This window comes from Cystoisospora suis (assembly GCF_002600585.1).
Source record: "Cystoisospora suis strain Wien I chromosome Unknown contig_3168, whole genome shotgun sequence".
NCBI lineage: Eukaryota > Apicomplexa > Conoidasida > Eucoccidiorida > Sarcocystidae > Cystoisospora > Cystoisospora suis.
In genome coordinates this window covers 902-11,447 of record NW_027155963.1, presented here as the reverse complement: position 1 = coordinate 11,447, position 10,546 = coordinate 902, and the positions used below count along the sequence as shown (strand labels likewise).

General features: G+C 43.1%; 1 protein-coding gene across 1 annotated transcript in view; it reads left to right on the top strand.

The window, feature by feature from the left end:
* Positions 1–331: 331 nt before the first annotated feature.
* CSUI_006316 (component of iis longevity pathway protein smk-1) overlaps positions 332–10,546 on the top strand; it is a gene marked incomplete at its 3' end in the record, with an annotated part of 10,588 nt that continues 373 nt past the window's right edge. The window contains exons 1-11 of the mRNA XM_068066479.1: positions 332–482; positions 1,274–1,357; positions 2,288–2,433; positions 3,122–3,664; positions 4,423–4,888; positions 5,475–5,547; positions 6,220–6,352; positions 7,367–7,432; positions 8,004–8,255; positions 9,302–9,634; positions 10,420–10,537. Coding sequence (XP_067921546.1) covers positions 410–482; positions 1,274–1,357; positions 2,288–2,433; positions 3,122–3,664; positions 4,423–4,888; positions 5,475–5,547; positions 6,220–6,352; positions 7,367–7,432; positions 8,004–8,255; positions 9,302–9,634; positions 10,420–10,537 — 2,287 coding nt within the window. The remainder of the gene's footprint in view (positions 483–1,273; positions 1,358–2,287; positions 2,434–3,121; positions 3,665–4,422; positions 4,889–5,474; positions 5,548–6,219; positions 6,353–7,366; positions 7,433–8,003; positions 8,256–9,301; positions 9,635–10,419; positions 10,538–10,546) is intronic.

Genomic DNA, 10,546 nt, shown 5'->3' with positions numbered 1-10,546 from the left:
AGATAGATAGATAGATAGTGTTATATTAGGAGAGATGATGGTGAGGTTAGCTTATTTCCTGGTTTTACGACGGATGTGTAAACTGCTTCAGGGCCTTTCTTCTTTCAACTCTTTCCTTCCCAGAAGAAGAATACACAGTATCATGCATGCCAATGATATACAGGTAGATATCGACCTACCTATCTCACATGTCACCATATAAGCCTCAAGAGCAGTATCGCTCATGTACCATGATTTGTCCTTTCTTTCTTTTCTTCTTGCCTTCTTTCTTTCATCCTCCCTGTTTTCGTTCTTTTCTCTCTCCCCCGTTCTTCCCTCTCTGTTTTGGCAGTTAACTCATCCACAGACGGGAGAGCTTGTTCTCTTAGATATTCTCGGAAGGCACTGGTTGTATCTTCTCTTCGCCTTTATGAGGAGGTGTATCGCTCATGGGAATCGACTTGATCAGCTCAAGCAGATCGCGTTCATTGTCAGGAAAATGTGTAAGAAAGAAAAGAAAGACACGAAGAGGAGAAGAAGAGAAAAGAAAAAGGAAAGAGCAAGATGTTTCTCTCTCTCTTTCCTGTCGTGCAGAAAGAATTTCATCTCGTTCTTTTTTTCTTTCAGTTCTCTCATAGAGGTGTACATACAGACAAGATAATGTCGGAATGAGAGGAAGATAAGTCTTCCTATCAGTCGAGATTTTTATATGTGTGTGTATTTGTATATCGTCGACGTCTCTACGAGCATGCTTATGTAGGCTGCATGATGTATTTACGTGTCTTTCTATATGCTTGTACATGCCTGTGTATGTATTGAAGCAGTAAGCACGCTATATATATATATACATATGTGTATAGAAGTACAGCAGTTGCCATAGATGATACGACACATTGCTTTACCGTAGAGTCGGGAGGTTTTCCTATATACAGATCTGCATATATATATATATATATGTATATATATACATAGGCGTATCGATGGGACAGTAGGAATTGATGTAGCACGTGTAGATGTATGTATACTTATATATAGCGTGAGGTAGCTAGGAGAGAAGTGAGTAGATAAGAATACGTCACTTCGGCTAAGTAAATCAGGAGAGAGACGAAGAAAGGAAGGGAAGGAGATGGATGGGGAGGCGGGAGTGTCTACGATCCGTGTGATCTAGAAGATGATAATCGTGAGATCTCGTATTGTTCTTCTTCGACGTCTTTCTGTTCGATATCTCAACGAATCTCCAGTGCAGGAATTTTCCAAAATAAGAGGAGTCCCTTTTTTTTCTCTTTGCATGCAGTGGTCTTCTGGAGTGGGCATATCGATGCTTTGGAAGTCTTTCTGAGCGATGAATTTTGGCCTGACGTCTTAAAGTCTCTCGAATGTAAGTGCACAGGGTGCGACGGAAGGAAGGACGTGGTGTGGCTGCATGGTTGCATGCCCTCTTCCGATGGAGCATAGACGAGCTCAAAATCGTTTCAGATAGAAAGAGAATCTGTACAATCCCCCTGTAGATGATAACAAGGATGATCCGGCAGAAACGAAAAAAGAGAAGAAAGAATACCGAAGAGAAGAAGAGAGGAGGTGTTCGGCTAGACTACCGTTGCTCTGCTGTCGGGGTGGGTCTAATCATTCTCTCCCGGGGGAAAGGCACCTCCCTGCCGAGAAGGAATAAGAGGTAGAAGAGAAAGTATTATTTTTTCTTCTTCTTATTCTTCTTGTTGTCATGATAGTGTGTCTGCATTCATCGGTCTGAGTCTCTATGATGGTACAACTATTGTGTGCGGTTGATATGAATAGCACTATGCTCTCTCTCTCTCTCACCTCTCGCGTCTGCTTTTTTTCTTTCTTTCTCTTTGGTAGAAAAGTCGAGAGTCTTCCCTGAATGTTGGTGGGATTGGAGAAGTTTTGCCGTTCCTCATTTCTATTTAGCGACTCGTGGTCTCTTGAGGGAGGAGACTGACTGGGAGTTATGAGACGCTCTCTACCGTATCGTAGAGGATTCATTACAAGACAAAAGTGAAGCACAAGAAAAACAATACATTTCTATCGAGGGGAAGTCTGTATGTACAGTCTCGGTATCATATCCATACATAGTCATACGTACGGATAGATACAAGCGTACATCTTCATACATCGTACATTCACATACATATCTACTCATACAGACGTCGCTTCGTCCTTCTTGTTTGAGTGAGGTGCTGTGCGCCCGTATGGGGGGGAGAGCCATGAAGTGTTGTATCGAGGATCTTCTTGTCATGTTCTCCTTTTCTCTTTCTCTTTGCTGGCGTGCATGCATGCGCTTGTGTTTTAGACGATCAAGACTTACTTATTCAGGGGATGGAGATGAAGCACAGTGACTTCTTTGCAAAGAGAGCTCAGTTTCACAACGTTATTCAGCTGAACGATCCTCTCTTCACGGGGCATGTCCACCTTCATTATCGTCTCATGTATCTCAAGGTAATCATCATCATCATCATAAGCTTTCTCCCATCTTCTCTTCTTATCCATTTCTTTCTTCGACTCAACAGGCAATCTCTTCCTATGCAAATCAGATACGAAAGCCATTTCATTGTAACCATATATCTGTAGCGAGAGAGAGATTGAGTGTCTTGTCTGTTTGCTTGCATCTCTCCGTATTCATTCATATGTGTATGTACAGTTACATGGGGTTGGCTTGTCTAGAGTGGTAGACCCGTGTGTAGACTGAGGAATGAAGATTTTGCCAGTTTGGCTGGAGAGAAACAGGGCACATCGAAGGAAGTCCTCGTGTCAGATAGAGAGGAGTTTGCGATGTGTATGATGTAAAAAGAAGGCCTTGGAATATCTATCTATTCGTCGATCTCCCAGCTTGTTCTCGTGACACGAATCTACCTTTCTTGCATCAGATCATACCTCATACGTGGGGTGCCTTCTTTTCCTTCTCGCTCTTCTTTCTCTGAGAGATTTATCTGTCGTCATGTCGTGTACATGTGTAGATCTCTTCCAACTTCTCTTCAGTCATGTATAAGCTTCATTCTCAAACACTTTGCTAACTTCCCTCCTTACCAACATGTCTAACTTTAGATGTGACCTCCTCTCTCGCTATAGATAGATAGATAGATGTTTCATGATGGATGTTTGCCTTAGGAGGATGGTTATTGTTCAGGATGTTGCTTTAACTCGGTATTTGGATGAAGCCTCAATAAACCGCTTACAGTCTGTTCTCTCATGTAATATTCAAGAGGTTTTACGTCTTCTCTTACGGGAATGTCCGAATCCAGCCGCGTGTTGCTCTTCTTCTTCTTCACCCCCCCTGTCGAATGCTTCATCCTTATCTTATCCTCCTCATCATCATCTTGGAATCGGTGGGGCGGCGACTCTAGGAGGAGGCCTCTATCATAGTAGTCCGTCTTCTTCTTCTCTCAGTTCAAGTAGTCTAGGTAGTCATCCTGGCTCATCTCCGTCCTGTTGCTTTGGTATCTTGAAGCAACGATTAAGAGAAGATTTCTTAGCTGCTTTATTTCTTCGAGAGCTTCTTCAAAATCTCTCGAAACTTCTCCAACAGCAAATGCTAGAAAAACATTCCATTTTCACACAGCTTAAACAGCATATGATCTTGTTCGAATTACGAGCTTATCTTGACGGATCATCGCCTGCTGTCAAACAGTGGACAGAAGTCTTTCTCCCACTCAATCAAAAGGCAGAACAGGTAAATAGATAAAAACCATGCAGTTTCTCTTCTACTTCATCTCTCCTCTTTCCCTCTTCCTTTTATCTTGCTCTCTCTTTCTTCTTCACTTCTTCTTGTTCTTTCTGTCTTATACATATGTAGGTATATAGAGATAGACATACGTGCTCTCTCTGTCTTTCTCTTCCTTTCTGTTGTGAGCTCTGGTGGTGTGATTCTCGAAGGGATGGAGATCTCTGGTTTCTTTATTCTTGTCCGAGTGGTTCTCTCGCTTCTTGTTGCGTACGAGACATCTTCTCTCTCAATGGGCAACGAACAGAGAGGAAAAGGAGAGAGAATGAGGAGAGATAGAGAGAGGGAATGAAAAGAAGTCTTGCTTTAGTCCAGGATTCTAGTCTCTCTCTTTCTCTCTGATTCTGTATCCTTCACCTGTCTACTTATCATCTTCCTTCGTTTTTCGCGTCTTTTCACCTTCTCTCTTGTCCTTCTTTCGTCTTCATGACTTCTCCCTTTCCTACGGTCAACTCGGTATCAACACATGAAACTCCTCTTTTCTTCTTCTTTCCTATCTCTCTTCTTATGGTTTCCAAGCTAAGTGAAGTACGTTTCTTTCCCGCTCTCTCTCTCGTCTATCTTCCTTTTTACTTTTCTTCCGCTTCCTGCACCCCTCCGTATTCTTCCCTTTTGCTTCTCCTGTATTCTCTCTCTTTGTTTCTTCCTTTTTTCTTTCCTGTTGCTTCCTTATTTGCCTTTCAACTCTTTCTTTTTTCTTTTTCCAGTACCAGGAGCAACTGAAAGAGACGATTCTGGGAAGTGAAGGTGGTGGGAGAGCGGGAGGTGTACATACACCTCATGGCGGACATATGATGACGACCATGCACCGACCAAATCCTCTAGATACAGCAGGCTTACCTTATCCTGATCCGGTTTGTGTAACAGTCGAGATTTTGAATTTCTTCGCGGATATTCAGCCTCAACTGTTACGCCAGACATTCTTTACAGAAGCGAAAAACGACGCGAAACAGGAGTCTCGTCTACTTCTTCTTCTTGCTGAGAATCTAGAGAAAAGTGATAATGATAGTGTACAGGTTCAGATCAAAGAAATTCTCATCAAAGTTGTATGTAGCCCTGTCATGGAACTTCCGGAGAAAGATGAAATCCATATTCTCTTCTACGATAAAGGCGTCATAGACCGTCTCCTACAAACCCTCTTTCTCCCTCTTAATGCTGATGAACTACCTCCAGGTAAATCGCAGCTTCTCAAGACAACCGTCCGAGACACAGATAGATAGATCAAAGATAGATAGATCAAGATTGATAGATAGAAGCCGCGGACAACTTAGAGGCAGGGTGGGTGGAGTGTCGGAGAGAGAACTGGAATCAAGTGAAGCGTAGTCCATTCTTCTTTCTATATCGGACTGTTTAAGAGCAGCAGGACGTCAGTAGGCTTCTCGATCTTTTGCCTTTACATATCTTCTCATCTCATCGTCTGTCTCTCATGTGTATGTACATTACTCCTCTTTCCGTGTACATGTGAATACTTGGTGCTGTTGTGTGTACATCCATGGTCAGAGGAAGAAGAGAGGGCGAGTGATAGGTGCAGATAGAAACACATGGCTTTTTCTAGTGCCGGTGGTCCCGTGCTCAGTCCAAGGGGGGGAGAACTGTTGTTTTCTTCTTCCTGATCTTCTCCTTTCTTACAAGCCCTTTTTCTTTTCTCCTTCATCGAGGCATAATAGACGATCACCTCACCCCAGTTTATCATGCGTGTCTGTGTTTGCTTCTTGGGTTTCTGTCTCCTCGGTCCCCTCCTTCCTTCTCTTTTCCAAAGAAGATTTCCATCGCCTTCATCACGCGAAACAGCAAGTTCTCGAGATCTTGGCACAGTGCGTGCCGGCTCACAAGTCAGTGGAAAGCTTAACATGGTCCCCTCCTTCTATTCGCCTTTTCTCTTCCTCTGTCGTCTTTGGTTCTTTCTCTTCTTCCCGTTTTGCATCATTGTTTTCCTCGTTACATTCCTCGTATCATACACATACCTTGAGGAGGCACTAGTCATTCTAAGAAGAATCGCGGAAGAGAGGGGGGAAAATAGACGCATGGGCAAGATGAAACCTAAAGGGCTTTATCTAGCATGAACTTCTTCTTCATTCTTACCTGCATATGTATGTGATGTATCTATTTGTGTGTCTATGTTACTGTGAAGAAGAAGTCCTTTAGCAAAGGGATGTCGTATAAGAGTCTCAGATGACTGGAGATGGTCTGCATTGCATGGCATCTCTTCCTCGGCTAGTAACGATGATGACACGAAGAATTAAGTTCTCTACAGCTTTATGTTCCTGTCTGATAGGGAGTAGATCTCTATCTTCTTAGTCCACCGCTAGGCCTTCCTTTCGTCTTCCTCCGGTTGTCCTGTTGGGGAGAGAGAGACGCGTGAGGGATAGCGCACCTTCCTTGTTTCTCTTTCCTCGCGAAGAGAGAGGGAGAGAGAGATGTAAGGTATGTGATTGTGTCTTTCTTCTTCTTCTTCACTTTCGCTTTCTCTTGTTTGTCTTTCCTTCTCCTTTTCTTCTTTGTAGACATCGATTCAAGATCCGTATTCAGAAGGATAAAGTTCCTGTACGAGCTCTCTTGACATCTATACGCCCAACCTTCGATAAATTTCTGGCGATCTTCGCGGTCAAATTTATACGCGCATGCGTCTCTCTGAAAGTATGTTAAGCTGAGAAGGTCGTTTTCTCTCTCATTCACTTGTATCGTTTTTTCTAGCGGCGTCGAGCTATATATCTAATGACTCGATCGATAATGTGCAGAAACGTCATAGGTACTAGCATGTTCACTACGATCCGTATCGAACTCCATGATAGTAGTGGTTCTCGAGTTCTTTCTCAGGATTGGATCTTTTATGTAGCTAGCTAGAAGAGAGACAAGGGAAGAAAAGGAAAGGATAGAAGGGTCTTTTCCGTGTGGTAGCTCTGTCCTTTCTTTCGTCCTTTCCAGTGTGTCTGGATACATAGTCGAGGTTAAGATACCGCACACCGGTCTTGTTTTAGATAGATAAGTCTGTATTTATAGCTTATCGCGTGGATGATTGACGAGGTAGAAGAGACTGACTGGGATAGAACTGTTTTTTTTTTCTCTCTGGATGCATGAGACGAGGCGTCATCTGGTTTTACATAGGGGAAAGTGAAGTTCTAAGCCAAGCCACCTCCGCATCTCTCGACGAAGGGGGGGTGGGTATGCGTATAGCGCCTTGGAGGAATGTGTATGTATTCGGATCAGTGTATCTACGTATGTGTGGCCAATCTCTTTGTATATTTCAGAATAGTCATCTCCTTCATAAGTATTTAGATTGGAGCGCGTTTATATGTATATGTGTGTATGTATTGACTATCACAAGAGGAGGAACAGTTTGCGTCTAGCCTTATCTACATAGTTGAAGATGATGCCCACTATCTCGGAGTGTGCCAGGCTGCTAGCATGCAGGGAAACCATTTGATAGGGTGCACATACAGGCAGTTCAGTTCTGTGATGGAACTGCCTGTGTCCCCACCTGAGTAGGAAAGCCTGTTGCTTGCTCTTATGAAACTTCTTTCTAAAATGTGATAGGAGGGGATGCAATTCTATATAGATTTCTTCTTAAGGATGTCAGGGCAGGATGATATAGAAAGTTGTTTTCTTCTCATTTCATCTGTTTTCTTCTTATTCTTCATGATGTGTACATAGGATGCCTACGTTGACAAGCATCTTGTCCAGCATAAAGTCCTTCGGCCTATCATATGGATGCTAAAGGTACGAAGTCTTTGCTCTCTATTTACAAAAACGCCTCTTTTCTCACCTTTCCTGTTCGTAGACATCGGTGGATATACATGTATAGATATTTCTGTATGTATCTAGGTAGCGAGTTTCTGTCTGTTTTCTTCTTCTCTCCCTTTTGTTATGAATAGAGATAAAGATAGAGAGAGTAGTATAGACATATGTTACATATGTACATCTCTACAGGCGTGAATATGTATATGTATACGCATATATGTAGATACGCATGTATTCTTGTTCGAGTGCGTCTGTGTGGTTTTAAGCCTGTAAACAAGATCTTCTCATGCTCTTACTACTTCTTTTTCTTACTATAGCTTACCATTGACGCCTAAAGTCGAGCTCTCTCTAGCTACTATGTTCCACGTCATTCTTCTTCTTTGACTCTTTCGTTCTATCAAAGAAAGTGAGGGGATGTATCTCACCACTCTTTTTATTTTCTTCTTCCTCTTCTGCTTTTCTTTCATTTGTAGGAGTTGAGTATCTTCGTTTCATCCTTGTGCTTTTCATCCACCTTCTCTTCCCTGTCCTTTCTTGCTTGTATGAACAGGAGGAGTCTCAATCGACGATGCTCTTCACAACAAAACGACAGCAGTCGTCTCTACTTGCCTCGGTTATCCTTGATTGTCTTCGAACTCTTATGACGGCCACAACTTCTACATCTCTGCAAGCAGGGGGAGGAGGAGGAACGTCCTTATCTCTCGTCGAATTTCTCTTCACCGATCCTTTCTGTTGTCATTGGATAGGACATATACAAATGTGCATGCAAAACGCAGGCCGAAGACTCTGTCAGACTCTTCAGGTTTGTCAGCTTTATCCCCCTGTCCCTCAAGAAGAGTTAGTTCTTTTCTCTCTCAACAGCCTAAGAGAGAGGGGACCTCAGCGTTTCCTTCATAGATCTATATACACCTATGCGACTGCTGTTCTTCGGTGTTCACATGGATGTATGTATGGTTCGTGGAAAGTCTTTACTTAGCTATCTATGTGACAGTCTATCTTCAAAAAAGATACTTAGGGCGAGAAGCGAAGGAGGAGATATGTATGTATATATAAGAGAGAGAGAGAGGGATTGAACCGTATGTGGATAGATAGTATGTTAGAAAAGAAGAAGCAAGCTGAAGTGATTGTTTGACGTGGCAGGAGGGATAGGAACGGCAAAGATAGAGCAGAGAGGTTGTTACGAGGTGTGGATGAACGAAAGGAGGGGGGAAAGACGGGAGGGTAAGTGGGCTTTCCAATATAGTGTGCATGTGATATAGGTAAGAAGACTTCGTTCTAAACCTCGTTGAATGCATGCATCCACATATGGGAGAGAGGGAGCTGATAGGTAGATAGATAGATTGAAGATAGATAGATAGATAGATTAAAGATAGATAGATAGATAGATTAAAGATAGATGTTCCCCCTTGCTTGGACAGTATCAGACCTTTTTTTTTCGTGATTGAGTGTCACTACGAAACAGACCACGTAGGCTTGAGGTTCTGTCTGTCTTCTCTTACGTGTCATTTCCCTCACTAAAATTATCACATGCGAGGTGAAGTAAGTCTCTCTCCTAGGCACCTTAAGTTGTGTGAGTAGACCAGCAGGATGTGTGTAGAGAGAGAGAGAGATCTTCGACAGTTGAGAAGTAGATAGATGATACGGAAGAAAGATTCCAGGTAAGTCTGGAGTGAGCAAAAAGGGGGAGTCAGGATATGTTGTTGCGAAGTCGAAGAATTTTTCCGGGTGCATTCAAAGGAGGAGCAAAGGCGAGAAAGCATTACATCTTTTCAATCAAAGTGTTGCTTCCGTAGGCCTAAACGATTGACAGGGCGGTATATTGGATTTCTCCTTTCCTGTTATTTATAGGAGCTTCAAGATTTCTACGTGCAGTTTGTCGCTAAGCCGCCATCTCTCTCATCTCTTCCAGCCTCACAGCTTCGACCAGGATCTCCGTCCCAACAAGGATATCTGTCCCCTGTGTCTTCCTCGTCTCGTCTCCTGTCTCCGGCGGGAACAGGAGGAGGAGTAGGGCGAGGGGGAGGAGACGGGGGGGGAGGCACTGGGGCAGGTCTGCTTTATTCAGGGGCCAAAGGAGGTGGAGGTAGTAACAATAGTAATAATGGCGGAGGTTTGAGTAATGGAAGTTTATCCCATGGTCTCCGATCGACACTAGGAAGAATGATCCGGAGAGATCCCAATGTAAGCTACTGATGTAAAGAGAATTCGCGAGAAGAAAAGCGAGTCTTTCTATTTTTCTGACGTCTATCTCTTGCTGTTCAGTTCTGAAAAGAGAGTCGTTCGTGCTTCAATGGAGAACTTTCCTGAGATAAATGAAGCGATCTTTGTGAGTTGAGAGAAAGTTGGTTAGATAGATAGATATAGGTGTACATGTAAGATGTATGGAGGCCATTGTATGTGTATGTGTAAGTGGAGAGAGGAGAGCTTCTTTTTTGAGAGAGAGAGAGAAGAACCCGGGGTCGTCGTAGTGAAATGTCTTGTAAGCAGTACTCCCCTTTCTTCTCTATCCGAGCGATTTTTGATGAGAAGAGACACTCGTTCATCTAGGTTGTACACATCTGCTTCATTGAATCGTCTGTCTATCAGAACCTATAGTAATAAGAAGGTCCTTCCTTCTTTTTTCTGATCCCCTCCCTCTACAGACAAATCGTATGAGGTACATCACTAGAACGACGGGGATTCGAGTGATGTAGAGTCACCGTGTAGTTGTTCTGAAACTGAGGTTATTCGCCATGTAAGCCGAACAAACAAGAAGAATCAAACATGTTCTTTTTCACATGACGTCCTTGCCGTCTTTCTAAGAAGAAGGGACTCATAACGAGAGTCACGATTGATCTGTTTTAGTCTCTGTGTATATCTGTATCTATGTATGTATACCTGGCTATGGTTGCTTCACCTTCCTCCTCTTCTTCTTCCTGATGTTCGTTTTTACTCATGCATGTCTTCCTCTTATCATCTCTCCGTAGAGGTCTCTTGAAGATGAAGAAGAAGAGTCGTGGATCCTAGGAGATGATGACGACGACGATAAAGAGGATGAAGATGATATAAGTCCCGTCGCAAGGGGGAGAGAAGAAGAAGAAGAAGGTGAAGAAG